The following is a 16,510-nucleotide window of genomic DNA, read 5'->3' as shown; positions in this document are numbered from 1 at the left end:
ATGATTCTAAATTATAGTGCTAAATTGTAGCTCTAAAAGAGTAGTGCAGGAAAAACCAGGGGGAAGTGATGGATGTAGATGGAAGAGTTGGGTTAGGAAAGACGTGTATAAGAACATGACATGTGCTCTCGAGGTGGTAGGAGGGAGTGTGGCGATGACGGAGGACTTCCGCTATCATGACGGAGGACTTCCGCTATCCCGGGGGGAATGCTGATATTTAGAAGTATTGATGGCTGCTTTTGTTTTAAACACACACTCAAATTATCAACAGACAGTTGTACTCACACAACTTTCAGTAAGCTTTTACATTCAACAGGCCCATCTTGATAAATTATTTATAAATTTAAGTAAATAAGAATAATCATTGCAATTCAAGTTCTATCCGCTAAACATACTTAAATATTTAGTGCCACTTATGAGCCCAGTTAATTAAACTTTCTGAAATATCTGATTTGCATTAATAAACCGCATATAGTCACTTATGGTTTTAAGTCTCTCACGTGGTTGGCAGAACAAACATAGAGTTGTAATAAGTCCCGTGTAAGTCCTTTAAGTGATGCTGGAAAGCTGAATGTTTAAATGATGTGGGAAAATAAGTTCTCCTAACTGTGCAAATATTTACAAATGAGTTAAATTCTCTTTTGCTGCAAATAACAAGTTTAGAATTAATTATGCATTTGAAACCAGCAAAGCCAGAATGCCCCGTATCTTCTTATAAGCATTTAAAATACTAAATGGGTTTATCGTCCAAACTCTACCTGGGAGTTAAACTTGTTGATGTATCTTTTTTCCTCTGTACTGAATCCTTGACATTTTCAGAGCTACACAGTCATTGACTAAGGGAAGCAAATCCACCTTTTCAGATGTAATGGGCTTTCTAAATCAAAACACAACAATGTTACCCACTACTTAGAAATCTAAGAGGGGTCTATCCTCATACTACCCCACACCCATTCAGGTTCACTGTCAGAATGCTAGGAGCTATGCATGTGAGACTCAAGGCCTTATATGACACATACACACACACACAGGCTGTTTCTACTGAACTGTAGCTTCATATGTTGGGTTGATTTTTAAATGTCCACCATTTGGTATCAGTTTAGTATAAAGTGTCTAGATATGGAAGATACAGTCTATGGTGGTTTTAATTGTCAACTTGATGCAATCTATGATCACCTGTGAAGAGCGTCTCAATGAGACTCAATGAGAATTCTCTTCACAACCATAGGGGATTATCTGGATTTCATCAACAGAGTAAGGAGACCCGCCCATTGTGGTTGGCACCATTCCCTATGCAGGGGCTCCCTAACTGTATAGGACCAGGCAACTGTGTTTAGTCAGTGTGGTAGTCAGAATTCTTTAGAGGAACAGAACTTTAAGATGATATATATATATATATATATATATATATATCTTAAAGGGGATTTATTATAGTGGTTTGCAGGCTGTGGTCCAGCTGGTGTAACAATAGCTGTCTACATTAGATATAGATATGTCAATGGAAGATCCAAGAATCCAGTAGTTGTCAGCCCCTGAAGTTGGATGTCTCAGCTGGATTTTGGTATATACTGGAATCCCGAAGAAGTAGGCTTTAATGGCAGTGGAGGAATGGACTTGCTAGCTCCTGACTGGATGGGCCATGCCTAACGACCTCTAGTTCCTACTGCCCTGACTTCCTGGCGACAGTGGACTGTAACCTGGACCTCTGAGCCAAAATAAACCTTTCCTTGATTTTGTTGAGGTGTTTTAGCTTAGCAACAGGAAATGAAACTAAGACATGGTTTTCCCTCATTTTTTATAAGCCCTTCTAAATGTTAGCATATGATGTCCATGGATGAGATTCTGAAACACGGTGCTCCCTACTGTGATCTCATTGCACCTAGTCATTACTTAGAAGAAATAGTCCCCCAAAGCCCTGACTTTGTCACAAGTCTTTTTTACCTGGCTCTCTAGTGACCACTTTGAAGTTATTCTTAAGACATTTCCATATGGGCGAATTTCTACTTCATATTTAAACAAGAAGAATGCATTCACTTTTGCTATTTATCACTATAATGAACAAATGTAAAATACTAAAATTAACACTAACATCATAGCAGGTGGAAAATATATTTGAGAATGCAACTTATATGAACGTCTCTCATTTTGAGTAGCATTTTACAGTTTTTTTCCATTTATTTATTTATTCACTTTACATCCTGATCATAGCCCTTCCCTCTTCCCTTCAGTCTCCCCTTACACGGCCCCTCTACCCATTTCCCCTCTCTTCACCTTTGAGAAGGGGGAGGTCCCTCCTGGGGAACCAACCCACCATGGCATCGCAATTTACTGCAGGACTAAGCACATCTTCTTCCACTGAGGCCCTATAAGACAGCCCAGTTAGGGGAACAGGATCCACAGGCAGTCAGCACAGTCAGGGGGAGCCCTTGATCCAGTTATTGGGGGACCCACGTGAAGGCCAAGCTGCACGTCTGCTACATATGCGCAGGAGTCCTAGGTCTAGTTGTTTTTTTGTTTGTTTGTTTTGTTTTTTTGTTTTTTTTAATGCTTTTTGGCTGGTGGCTCTCTGAGAGCTCCTAAGTGTCCAGGTTGGTTAACTCTGTTAATCTTCTTGTGGGGTCCCTATCCCCTCTGGGTTCCTCAATCCTTCCCCCAACTCTTCCACGAGACTTCCTGAGCTCTGTCTACTGCTTGGCTGTGGGTCTCTGCATCTGTTTCCGTCAGCTTCTGGTTGGAGCCTCTCAGAGGACAGTTAAGCTAGGCTCCTGTCTGTGAATCCAGGCTGACAGACACACACATGGTCTGAGGCTCCAAGGTAATTGAAGGAGGAAGGCACACCTGCAATGTGTCCGTACAGATCTTCCAGGGACCGCTCTGCCCATTCTCCCCAAACTGGCAGGGTTGCTATGCACTCATTTATGTTCATCTCACACAAGGCATCTGCCTAGCCAGGCCAGCAGTGACAAATATAGCTTCACATGTTGTAGAATTGTGACAGGGCTTTGGCTAACAAAGAGGCATGAAGGTCTCATGTGTGTCCCTGTGAATCCACTAACTGTGTGGACACAGAAGTAGTTGTTTCCTCCGTCCACACATAGAACTCAGCTTTGGCCTTACAGAGTCAGCTTTTCACTGTTTTATCACTATTTCCTTTTAACATGCAAATTTTACAACCCAAACGGTAGTGACCTCTCCATGTTAGTTTCCCCTTGCCTTTAATACTGCCTCATTTCATCAGAAGGGATTTTGTCTTTCTGTAAGAGATCTCACACCCATCTTGAAATTCCTCCACTACTGTAACATTTCCTTAAAAGTCCCAACAGATGTTCACTGTTACTCTCCACAAGTTCCTGTCTTGAGTGGCCGATTCCTTTGTCTAAAATTCGTTGTCGTCCTCTCCTGTTTCCCTTGGTTCATCTTTTCTACTGTTTATTTTTCACTTTGATGCCATTAGTGGTTTAGATGGCTGACCATCCAGATTTTGAGTCAGTTTCTCACCAGCAGGTGTTAGGGGATGTGCATATAACCAAATGACTCCATCCTGTGACTCAAAGGGGTTTCAGTGAGCCATCTCTGGTCCATTCACAGTGACTCAGTCCCTGTTCAATGTTACCATCTTCTCTCTACTCTCCACAAAGCAGTATTCCTGGTAATATTCCATTACATTTAAAGTTCTTTGTGAATATTTTTGCTTTGACATTGAACATTTCTCAACCTTTCTGTCTTTGTTTGACCATCCTCTGTTGTCTGTACCCTGTGTGTTTACTGCTTAAGGTTGGTCATATTAAGCTACATGTTACCTTATAAATGAATTATGCTTACTGTTTCATTATGCTTGTGGTTTTGATAGCCACCCAACAACACATCGAATGCAGAGAGAACAGAGGGGTTGAAGGTAGAAGGAAACATGCTGACTTAAGGGAGAAAAGAATCCCAGTGTGGCCTCGTGAGTAAGGGCAGACAGTGGTAAGAGAGAAGGCAAGAGAATTTGGGTCAGGAACATTGTTGGTTGTCTGTAGACTCTGTTAATTACTAACTGTATTGGGGGACAGAGGTGTCTTAGGAAAATTAGATAAGCCAGGATGAATTTCACTTTGAAAGAGACCTAAAAGCATGCAAACAGGAACTTCCCGAGGGGAAAGAAAGATCTGGACATGGCTATATTTTTGTTTATTTGCAGAACTAAACATTTGTTGAAGATGATAACTTCTGAACTTTGTATTTTTCATAAACTTTTACAAGGTGTCAAGTCATACAAAATTGTATATAAATATGGCATGGGCCAGAAGAGGGATGTGAGCTATGGTAGAGTAAACCACATCTTTCTTTTTTTTTTTTTTTTTTTTTTTGCCTCAAATGAGAAAAACAAATGTATTCAGCTTGATAAATTGGCAATCTAACAGAACATTGTTATTTATCTGAATTTAAGTTGCAGCTTTCTAAATGAATTCTAAAGTGAAGACTTTAAAATGAAAAAATTCAAGTAATTTTTTTTGGTGGGGGGGAGGCTGAAAAAAATAATATGAAGTTAAAAATGTGCTCTTTGCTACTTTTCCAGATGGTACCATAAGAACATTACAAGAAATCAGACAGAACGCCTGCTGAGGCAAGAGGTGAGTCTGTGTGTCCAGAGCATGCCTGTGGATATTTCCAGTAATCCTGAGAAGTTTATTAGAAAGATTGTAGCCATTCAAAAGAGGTGCATTTGTGTTCTTTCTAATCTTAAAATACCATTCCCACTGCACATTTTTCTAAGTCAAAACTCAGACATATTTTCATAAGATCACCTTTTCATGGGCTACCATCATCATTTCAGAAGCATATTTCTCTTGAAATGGTTTCAATTCTTGACTCCTTCTTCATTCAACACTCACTTTCTCAATGGAGTCTGTATCTGAGTCACCCATGACAGTGGTTCTAAACCTTCCTAAGGCTGTGACCCTTTAACACAATTCCTCATGCCGTGGTGACCCCAACCATAAAATTATTTTCACTGCTCTTCATAACTGTAACGTTGCTACTGTTATGAATTGTAATGCAAAATCTGTTTTCTGATGGTCTTAGGTGACCCCTGGGAAAGCGCTGTTAAACCTCAAAGGGGTCATGACCCGGAAGTTAAGAATCACTGCCATATGTGCTTTGCTGCCACAGAGACTTTAACCTGGAGACCCCTGCTTACACTCATGAAAAGCACAAATACAGAAAAATATGCAGTGTTGATTTCTTTGGTCTTTAGAAACAAAGGGGAGAGTTGGTAGTTAGGATATTAAATTCATATCAAAACTACTCATTTAGGTCAAAGCAAGACAAAACAGCTGAGAGTTTAAGTTTCCAGTTGTCAGTGCTGTGGGGAAATGAAGAGCCAAACCCAGACCCAGGAGAGGAAGTGTGTCACTCTCCGCTGGCTTCAGGTGTTCGGGGAGGAACTACGAATGAGAAACAGTTCTCTGTGTGTGTGTGTGTGTGTGTGTGTGTGTGTGTATGTATATGATAACATATATGTATATGATAATGTATATAATAATGTATATGTATGTATACATACATACATATACATACACACATATATATATATATACATCAACATATACATCATATACATATACATATACATATATTCCATGTCAGCAATGGCCCAGGATTCTGAGAAGACCAAGTCTAAAATAGGGACCGTGTGGAGGACAGGAAGCCCAGATGTGGCCTCAGATGGAGCCTGGACAGGCCCAGCTCTGCATGCTAGAGAAAGCTTGTGAAATCAGTAGCTTCACCCTGGAAGGTTAGGGGAAGAAAAGCTGGGGGCAGCTTCACAATGAGCAAGGTGGCATAGGTCATGTGATCCTAGTCACAGGTCTGTGTATGTCCAGCACAAGAGCTTCTATAACTGGGAGGTTTCATCTTGCTGAAGACACCAGAGCTAGGAGTTAGAGAACAGCCCACCTGCCTGCCACACTGAAGCAATATTAAAAAGTTGGCCCTGATTTTTTCAAAGTTTTTTTGTTATTGTTGTTGTTTGTTTTCCCTTGTGTGAAATAGAACCTCATATAGCCCAGGCTGACCTCAAATTCATAACTGAGAATAATCTTTAGTTTGTGCTATTCCTGCATCTAACCCCCAAGTCATAATTACAAGCATATGCCCTATGCTTAACTACCTGACATTTCTGAAAGGTCTAAAATTACACATACAACTGAAGATGACACCATCACTTTTTTTCTCTACACTCACTAGAGGCAAAAAAAGAGAGATGTGTTCTCATCTGTCCATCTGTTTATAAATATAAATACTATCTATATGTCTACATGAATGATTTTACCACTTGAATGAAGACAGTCATATACACTGATATTTACTTATTTTTGAGACAAAGTCTCACTGTGTAGCCCAGGTTGGACTCAAACTTGAGGCAGTCCTGCTACCTCAACCTTCCAGTTGTTAGGGTAATAGGTATGAGTCATTATCTCAGATTTTTGGATTTTTATAAAAATATTATGTTCATTCACACATGTACATGTAGAACCAACACAATGTTTAATATTTCACTACATGCATAAATAAAATGTATTTAATGTTCATAAACATTAAAATTATTTATAGCTTTTTACTGTCAGGGACACCGTGAGAATATGCTTCCTTGTAAAAATCATCTTGCATACATGCATGTTCAGATTTAATATTACTAGGTATTTTCAAGCCTTCATTCAGAATAGCTTGAGTTTGACTGGTGTGGTTGGTTGAGTTCCAATGGTCCTCATAGTTTCATATATTTGAATGCCTGGTCCCCAGTTGGTAGAGTTGTTTGGAAAGGATCAAGAGGTGTGGCTTGGTTGGAGGCAGTGTGTCACTGGGTGTGTGTGTGGGGGGGGAGCAGGGAGTTGCTGAAGCTTCCAACATATATATTCTCTCTCTCTCTCTCTCTCTCTCTCTCTCTCTCTCTCTCTCTCTCTCTTTCTCTCTCCCTCTCTGTTTCTGTGCTTATAGTTGAGTTGTAAGCTCTCACTCAGCTAATGCTCTAGGACCATGCTTGCCTACCTGCTGCTCTGACCCCCCCCTCCAGGATGCTCATGGATTCTAGCCCTCTGGTCCTATGTCTTCCAGATGACATGTTTTCTTTTATAAGTTACCTTGTTCATGGTGTTTTGCCATGGAGATAGAAAAGATACTAGTTTACACTTTTATTCTTTAAGAGTTCCACACAAATATACACATTTTGATCATATTCCCTTCCCTCTTCTTCCAACTCCTTCCAGATCTCTCCTCACATCTCCCTCCTAACTTTATATTCTTAAAAAAAAATCAACTGCTAAGTAAACTGTCCACACATACACTGGAGCGAGGCCACCCACCGGAGCACCAAGGCCACATTCCTAATGAGAACTGACTTTCCTTTCACTACCTGCCATCAACTGTCAGTAGCTCCTCAGCCGGGGGTGGGCGCGTGTGTCCCTCCTCCACTATGCTGCAATGCTGCCTGGATTGGTCTAGCACAGGCTCCTGCAGGCAGCCACAGCTGCTGTGAGGTCATGAGTATGGAAGCCCTGTCAAGCCAAAACACTGTTGTGCACTTCTCTTCCCATCCCACTGACTCTTACATGTTGTGTCCCCATGATCCATCATTCCCTAACTCTTGGAAGAAAGTGGATATGGTATAGTGATCTCACTTATACCTGAGGAACCCACCAACCCATGCTTGCTGTAGTTTATCAGTAGTGAGTCTGTATTAACTGCCGTCTACTACGCAAAGATGCCTCTTGGATAAGGCCTGAGGGTTTCACTAATCTACAGGTATAGAGATATGCATTTAGGGGGAACGTTGATAACTATCTTCATTTTTCAAAATAATAGTAGTGTGTTCACCCCTAGGATTTACAAGCTCCCCAGCAACAGGTTCAGATTTACATTACCAGCTGTAAGTTTCCTCCTGAGCAAGGGGTCTTAAATCCTATCAGAAAGTAGTTGTTTACCCCCCATACTGTCACTACCGTACTAATCCGAACAGCCTCCTATCCCTGTCATTATTGTACCTCACAGAGGTCACAGCTAGTAAGAGGACTGATTTTTAAACTCCCCCAGAACCTACATCACATTTCCCATGTACCAGGAAAGCAAGCCAGAAGAGAAGTTTTCTGATAAGTGCCAGCTTGATTTCTCTGAGTTCTGTGACCAAAACGTGTGGTGTCTTCAACAATACGGTCTTACCATCAAGTTCTGGTGGGCAACCAAGAACAATGAAAACAGTGTGTAAGGTTTTGGGGTCCTCTGGGACTCCTTTGACTGATGATTTAGTTAGCAGAGAGGTGGTAGCACATATTTGAAGTCGGGCCTTTTAACTGGCAACCTATGTCTTCTGAGAAAAAGCATTATCTCTCATGTAGGATAATTATATTTAAACTAACGAGAGAGACAGAGAGACACACACAGAGACAGAGAAGCAGAGAGACAGAAAGACAGAGACAGACAGAGAGAGACCGAAACAAAGAGACAGACAGAAACAGCGGCACACAGACACACAGACACACACAGACACACAGACACACACACACACACACACACACACACACACACACACACGCACGCACGCACACATACACGCATGCGCACACACACAGATGTGCGTACGTGGAAATTTATAGATTAGTAGGTTTCTGTGTGGCTCTTTCAAATATCCTCAGTGTTAGTCATTCCTCCCCCTAATTCTCAAATTTCTTTTTCTTCCATCCTGTCCCCCTCCCCTCTTCAGCATCTTCTCTATACTCTTTTCTTTCCCCCTTCATATCACCTTTGACAAAATCCAACATCCTTTCATGATAAGAATTCTGGGAGTTGGGATAGAGGGAATGTATCTCAACATAATAAAGGCTGTATATGACAAACCGGTGAACAAACACCCAAAACATGTCCACTAAGATTAGGAACAAGACAAGGGATGTGTGTGTGTGTGTGTGTGTGTGTGTGTGTCTTTGTGTGCATGTGAGTGGAAGCCAGAAGCCGATATCTGGAGTCATCTTTGTTTGCTCTCTATGTTATATGCTAAGGTAGGGTCCCTCACTTGAACCCGGAATTTGCTGGTTTGTTTAGTTAAGCTATCCAGACTGTTTCAGGAATTCCCTTTCTGTCTCCCGAGTATTGGAATTACAGGCTGGCTGCCACGTATGACCAGCATTTATATGGGTGATGAGGATCCAAACTTGGATCCTCATGGATACACAGTAAGTGCTTTACCCGCTAAGCCACCTCCTCAGCCCCTTATGTCTCCTCTTCTACACGGCCCCTTTGTCCTTCCTACTGTCTTCCCACATCGGTACACAAGAGTGTATTTCATTCGCTTTATATCTGAGTATTGTTCCGTTCCCTCATTTAGATATTATCACAGTTTGTAAATCAACGGTTCATTATGGAAAATACGTGAGATGTACTCTCCTTTCTATTAAACAGTGCCGCCTTCCACTTCTCCTCACACACGTCGTTTTCTGTTTTATATGTCTTTTTGGAAACTAAATTTCCAGGGTGGAAATCCAGGGCTGAAGGGGATATGCATTTCTGACCTCCGTAGACCTCAAGGCGCCCTCTGTAGGAGAGGTGAGGAGCCACATGAGTCTAGATACCCACCGGAAATACAGGAACATCTGTTTCTCACAGCCTTTCCAGGCAGCGCTTCATGTGCCTGCAACATCTGGATCCTTCCCTGAGGCCTCATCTTACGGTAGATTTGATTTGCAGTCTCTTAGCCTAGGGATGTTGAGCATTTTTTATACGTTACATTTTATGTGTTTGACTTTCTTTGTTGTAACCGTCTGTTCATATTCTCTGCGTGGTCTTCTACTAGGTTTTGGATGATTTTCTCAGAATCTACAAAATCTATGTAGCTATAACTAAGGAAACTGATCCTGGAGGCATGTGACTTTATTTCCTATATGTTTTTGATTGTTCGGTGGTTTTCTGGCATGAACACGGCATTTGAGTTTTACATGTTTGAATTCATCAGACACATTTTTGTTTTTAAAGGTTGATAGATCACATCAAGCTAGACCTGGCTTCTCCACTCCGAGGTTACAAGAAAAGGTCCCATGTTTCTGGATGAGGCTAGTGGTTATATTTGGTGAACTTGTACTTTGGCTCATTCCAGAGCTTTCCTGTTGCAATGAGGTGGGGGGGGGGGAGGCTACTTATTTACCAAGTATCTTCCTCTTCTCCACTCACTTGAGTTGTCACGTCCATAATGATAAAAAATTACACCTTTATTTTCAACTCATCTTCAATCGGCAGCCTGTCTATGACAAACCTATGACCACCATCAGGTTAAACAGAGAAAAACTCAAACCATGTTCACTAAGATCAGAAACAACTACTTTAAAGATGGAGGCTTTCTCTTTTTTTTTCCTCGCTCTCAGGATCACCAGTGCACATTGAAAACAAACCTTCCTGTGGTTGCGCTCAGTATAGCGACTACACTAGGAAAACATTTAGGCACTATAAATCCACGCGCTGTGGTACATGTGGTACATGCACCACTCGGTTCAATTTATTAACACTTTCTTTAATATGTGCTATGAAATGAGGCTGCTCACTGGCTTCTCTGTTGCGCAGCCTGGGCAGGGTTGACTTTACTGATGTCAAGGTGACCTTATGCATATAGTATTTGAAGTTTATCCTTGGTTCCCTTGCTCGGGAATAGGTTAATCTTTAGAGTAGTTTTTCCTTTCAAGTTTAGTATTTTCCAATATATGACTATGGTGCTTTCTAATGCTGTGCTTTGAGAATTGGGCCTATTGTTCTAACCCTGGATTTAAAAATCCATTAAAATTTTTAGCTTAATTGGCCTCAATCCTGAAAACCTGTTTTGTTAATTATTCATTGCATTCAAGTTTTAAAATTTGTTACAGGCAAATGAAGACTTATTTATTTATTTATTTTGACAAATCATTGACTTATTCGTCTTGTGACATAATTTTTTTTGATAATTTTCACAATTAGTTACTGACTAGGTTAATTAGCTTACCTGTTATTTTCCTTGAACTGAACTACTGGTTATGTCATATTTTCATCTTTATAATTTATCATCTTCTACTTTGGTATTTATCAGTTTTCTTCGTTAACTTTACCTGGTGTGCTGGCTAGTTTTATGTCAACTTGACACAAGCTAAAGTTGTCCAGTAGAAGGGAGGTTCAATTAAGAAAATGCTTCCATAAGATCTGGATTTAGGCAAGCCTGTAGGACATGTTCTTAATTAGTGATTGATGGGAGATGGCCCACCTCATTGTGGGTGGGGCTATCCCTAGGCTTGTGGCCCTGGGTTCTATAAGAAAGCAGGCTGAGCAAGACATGAGGAGCAAGCCAGTAAGCAGCACCCCTCCATGGTCTTTGCTTCAGCTCCTGCCTCCAGGTTCCCACACAGTTTGAGTTTCTGCCTTGGTTTCTCTCAATGAGCTATGACTCTGGATAAATCCTTTTCCTTCCCAAGTTACTTTTGGCCACCATGTTTCATTACAAGGATGATAATCCTAACTGAGACACCTGGGTTTATTTTATAATCCTGATTCTAACTTCTGGAGTTAGATATGCCTCTTTTTAATTATTTACTTGTTCGTTTATTTTTGTTTATTGATTGCTCTGGTTTCCTTTCTGTTGATATGACAAAATACTCTGGCTAAACACAACTTGGGGAAGGAAAGGTTTTTATTTCAGCTTACAAGCTGCAGTCCATCATCAAAGGAAGTCAGGGTGGTAACTCAAACAGGAAGTTGAAGCAGAAGCCGTGGAGGAACATTGCTTGCTGGCTTATTTGCAGGGCTATGCTCACCTGGCTTTCTAATACAGCCCAGAACCTCCTGCCCAGGACTCGGTGTGGACCACATCATCGAAGCAATCCCCTACTGACATGCGCACGCGCAGACAACCTTATCTTGGCTGTTCATCAGTGCAGCACTCACGTAAATAATAGGAGCACAGGTTTATTTCTGAGCATAGTTTGAACTACACAGCAGAGGCTCTCATGCAGGATGCTTCCTTATGATTTTAGATATTTTAATTGTAGTTTATAGTCAAAGGATTTATGTTATTTTTTTTACCTGTGTGTATGTATGAGTATGTGTGTGTGTGCGTGCGTGTGTGTCTGTCTGACACATGCACACGTGTCTGTGAAGGCCAGAGGAATGTGTCCTATGTAGTATAGCTGGTGTTACAAATGGTTATGAGCTGCCCAAGGTGGGTGCTGGGAACTGAACTCAGGTCCTCTGGAGGGGCAACAAGTATTCTTGACCGCCAAGTTGTCTCTCCAGCCCCTTAGTTTAGTTTCCTTGAGTTAGATAAAAGAAAATGTAAAATCTGGAGATGCTGGTGATATGGTACTCAAGGCTTGATAGGAATTTCTAGTTCTGTATTTGGCAGTGTTCCTTCTTTTTATAAGCAGAGACCACTCAGCATACAATTTTGTTGTGTGCATACTCTATACGTTGATTGCATACCTACCATAACAGACACATAAAGCACACATGCAACTTCTCTTGGGACACTTTGGTCATTTACATCTTGTGTTCCCCTTTGGTATATAAAGGGGATGCATCACTTGTGCCTCATAGGAATTCAATAAAGTCTGGATTTTGTCATTTGTAATGCTTCTGAGAGACTTCAATTGGGGATTGATCCTAATGCCTTTGTGCAAGTGTGGGAGGAGACTGTATTTAGTATCTTAAGTGCCTTTGAAGGGGTGACATTTCAGATATCCTGCATGTCAGATGTTTACATTATGATTCATAATAGTAGCAAATTTACAGTTATGAAGTAGCAATGAAATAATTCTACCATGACACGAGGGCCACATGACATGGTATTACAGAGTCATAGCATTAGGAAGGTTGAGAACCACTGCTCTTTGGGTTTGGTAAGAGAGATCCTACAGCTCTTCTGCCTTCAGGAACATAAGTAAACACACGCGATAAAGCAGAAAAGCTCTGTGATAACAAACAAAGCAGTCGAGCTGTCAAAATGATCGGAAAGCAATTTACAGCTTCCTTGGAGTTTCTTCAGAAAAAGGTCTACAGGGATGTAGTTCTTAACAGAGCATTGAAAGTGTTAGCATGCTGTATCCGTGGAATAGCATCGCTATCCCTCCCTTCATCTCACCCACATCCTATGCCTGTTTGCAACTCTCACCTGGATCCTGACATGCATTCTTCCTCATGAACGCTGACCTCTCGTCCTATGCGCTGCCTTTACAGGAACACTTCTCCCGCATCCTTCACCTGCCTCTTCTAACATATAGCTTTATCTGTCTTGTCTCAGAGTTTTTGCTAAGGATCAGTGCTTTTCATCTGTTATTCTAATCAACAACAAAACCCACTAAATGCTGGGTAAAAAGTGGTCAAAGTCAGGACTTTTCCTGAAAAACAAAAACAAAACAAACAAACAAACAAACAAAAAACCCCAAGGATAACGGTTTAAAACACACATGATGCATTTCTTACCTAACCTGCCTTCTCCTGGGCATATCATTTCTAAATCTGTCAGAGAGAGAAAGTAGGACACTATGTGAAAGCTGTCTCACTCTCCAATAGTAAGAGTATAGGTGTCACTTACTTATTTATAGAAGTTACTTATAGTAAATCTGTCTAGGTTTGTTTTTCATCAGTAAGATCTCAGCTTTTTTGTCTAAGAAGGTATATACTCATACAGTGGATACATTTTGTTTATGCAGGCTAAAGAAGGTGCATTTATCGTGAGAGATTCGAGACATTTGGGGTCTTACACAATCTCTGTGTTTACAAGAGCCGGAAGGTAAGTAAGCATTTGTGAGCTTGATTACTTTAGAACTACCCCTTGGGACGATTTGATTCACAGCGATACCATCACATGTGGACTATGAGAAAGGGCTCACCCTAGGGAGGAGACTGCTAGTCCAGACACTGGGATAACTATCCCAGTCACAGTGTATCTCTCACAATCTATTCCATGACATGTTACACGACACATCTATTACAAAGCTTACCTTCTCTTCCTTCTCGCAAGGTACCCTCTCCATCAAGGTAGATTAGCTCTGGCTGACACTGTTGGCATGGCCCTCAGATACCCCAGTCTCCTGTGCACTTGGCCTACACAGAGGGCTCCTCTGAGCTTCCAAGCTTCCTGTGCCTATGGGCCTAGGCTCTTCTATGGCTATGGGAACTTGTGATGATGCTGAAGGTACCCGAGAGGCAGCGTCTCAGGAACGTCCCGTCCTGCCCAAGTGAGGGAAGGGGCTGAGGAGCGAATACCCCCGTTTGTCTGCAGTTTCATAAGGAAGTGGCAGCTGCTCAAAGCTGTTACCTGCTCAGCAGTGTTCCATATTCGGACTTTGCCTTCCTCATCTCAGCCTTCAGGTGTCTCATAATGGAATTTCTCATTCATTTAGTCAGCATTTAACATCCGATAAATATTTCTGTGTACTTCTTCATGAGTGTTGCTTTATTGGGCATGAGGCTTGTCTCCTAAAGTTATGTTGAATATGTGGTACCCGTAAGACAACTGAGGGATGAAGGAGTTTGTCCAGCCCAGCCATCTTCTCATCAGCATGCCGTGGTGCCAGGAAGAGAACTTGAGCAATGGTGTCCCACTGCTTGGCACACTGACTTCATTCTAAAGCAGCCTTTTGCTTCTCTAGTAACTGACATTTTATTGATTCTAGGCGTACACAGTCTTCAATAAAACATTATCAGATTAAAAAGAATGACTCAGGACAGTGGTACGTCACCGAAAGACACCTCTTTCCCTCAGTTCCCGAGTTAATCCAGTATCACCAGTACAATGCAGCTGGTAAGTGAGGAGTTAGGTCTGGTGGGAAGGGCTGGGGATCAATCCCTTGACAGGGAAGGCATGCATGGTTTCAGATCTCCAACAGCAGCAAACAGCCATGGACACCCAGGGCTTGAAATTCAATCTTTCTTGGGCAATGGTTGTTCTCACTGAGATGTCTCCCACCGCGCCTGCCCCCAGTCATGGAGCAAGACTTGAGTTACAGTTTTTTTTATTTCTACCAGATTAAAGATGGTAGATGACAGAGGAGACGGGGCTTAGTTATGTATTTATTCTGGAAGTTTACAGATAGCTAAATGAAATCCAGTTTCAGATCTCTAAGTGGTGAGGCTGCTTTCCTCTGCTCCCCCAAATCTACTCTTTTGTTTAGATAATTACAACAGGAAGTTAACTTCAAGCTCCTCATGCTCTCTTCTTTCTTGTTGTGAGAAAACACAAAAGTTATAGAGAACCCAGGCTTTCGCTCTTACACTTTGATGTGAATATTCCAGACTATTGACCCTTTCCCTCAGCTATCATTTTTGTTCATGTCTCCTTATACAAACCTATCAGTTGTGGAAAGACAAGGGGGTCTCAGACATTTCTACCACCATGGCACGTCTCTGGTCTTCAACCTGCACTTGATCTGTGCCAGGCCAGTTGGAGCTGGGGGGTGGAGGGATGTCTTTACCGCTGCATCACAGATCTTGGCACCACCCCCACTGTAACTTTCTTTTGAAGATTTCATTCATGAAAAGTTATGTATTGACAAAAAAAAAAAAAAAAAAAAAAAAAAACAAAAAAAAAAAAAAACCCAAAAGAAAACACCTTTACTGTGACACTGGTTCTGTACACTGAGGACAAATCCCAGGACATCTGTGTCTACTTATGGGGTGAATCCATGTGGATTTCCAAGGCTCAGCAGGGGCTTGGTTAGGGGAAGTGCAGGCTGGAGGCCTGGGCTGGAGGATACAACCCCCCACATCGGCGGGCCAGCTCTGAGTTTACTTTCTCTACACTCCTTCCTTGGTTTCCTTCCTTTAAAGAAAACATTTAAGAAAGAGATTTTATGTGGTGAGGTTATAAAATAAGAAAAGACCAGGTTGGGCCAACATCAAGAGGTAGGAACAACAAACTGTTGACTGCATACTCTTGATTAATTACAAATGCAATCAATTTCATATCCCAGCTATGTTCATCCAGATCCCTGTTTGTCTCCACTATCAGGGCTTCCCTAATTAATCATAAGTCCCATGGGTGATTTCTGTGAGTTTCATAACATTCCCATTGTCTCCAAAGCTCACTCTCCTTCAACCGACCTCTACGCTACCAGTGAGCTAACAAAAAAACGGTAACATGAAGATTTCACTTTCTTGTTGAGACTGACCCTCCCCACCCGGTCTCTTTTGCTCCGTCTCTTTCTCTCCCACTTTGCTGTAAAATGCAGTGCCCTCTGACACGGCTTACAAGACCCATCACAACCAGAATAATACACCCTTCTTGATGATAATTTCCTGCCTCTTCCTACCCGATGCTCTTTGTGCAAGTACCCACCGTCATGGTTCACACCTCTCTATTACCTCATGACTAGAAAGTCCTTTTGAGTTTCTCCTAAAGGGTCAACTCCATTTTCTTGGCAGATGCCATTCCTCCCAAAAGGCTCCAAAAGACACACATATGTGCTTGGTGTTCTTGTCTGTGTCCCGGCTAGGCTGTGCGTAGCTTCACATAATATTTACTCCTTTT

The 16,510-nt window shown here is 41.6% G+C and overlaps 1 protein-coding gene across 1 annotated transcript in view; it reads left to right on the top strand.

Moving 5' to 3' along the window:
• Positions 1 to 16,510, top strand: part of Txk (TXK tyrosine kinase) — a 60,902-nt gene that overhangs the window by 25,828 nt on the left and 18,564 nt on the right. Inside the window, exons 6-8 of the mRNA XM_034509069.2 lie at positions 4,559 to 4,613; positions 13,692 to 13,771; positions 14,658 to 14,785. Coding sequence (XP_034364960.2) covers positions 4,559 to 4,613; positions 13,692 to 13,771; positions 14,658 to 14,785 — 263 coding nt within the window. The remainder of the gene's footprint in view (positions 1 to 4,558; positions 4,614 to 13,691; positions 13,772 to 14,657; positions 14,786 to 16,510) is intronic.

This window comes from Arvicanthis niloticus, chromosome 7 (genome assembly GCF_011762505.2).
Source record: "Arvicanthis niloticus isolate mArvNil1 chromosome 7, mArvNil1.pat.X, whole genome shotgun sequence".
In the NCBI taxonomy this organism is placed as follows: domain Eukaryota; kingdom Metazoa; phylum Chordata; class Mammalia; order Rodentia; family Muridae; genus Arvicanthis; species Arvicanthis niloticus.
The sequence above is the reverse complement of the archived record's forward strand: the minus strand, read 5'-3'. Positions and strand labels throughout refer to the sequence as shown.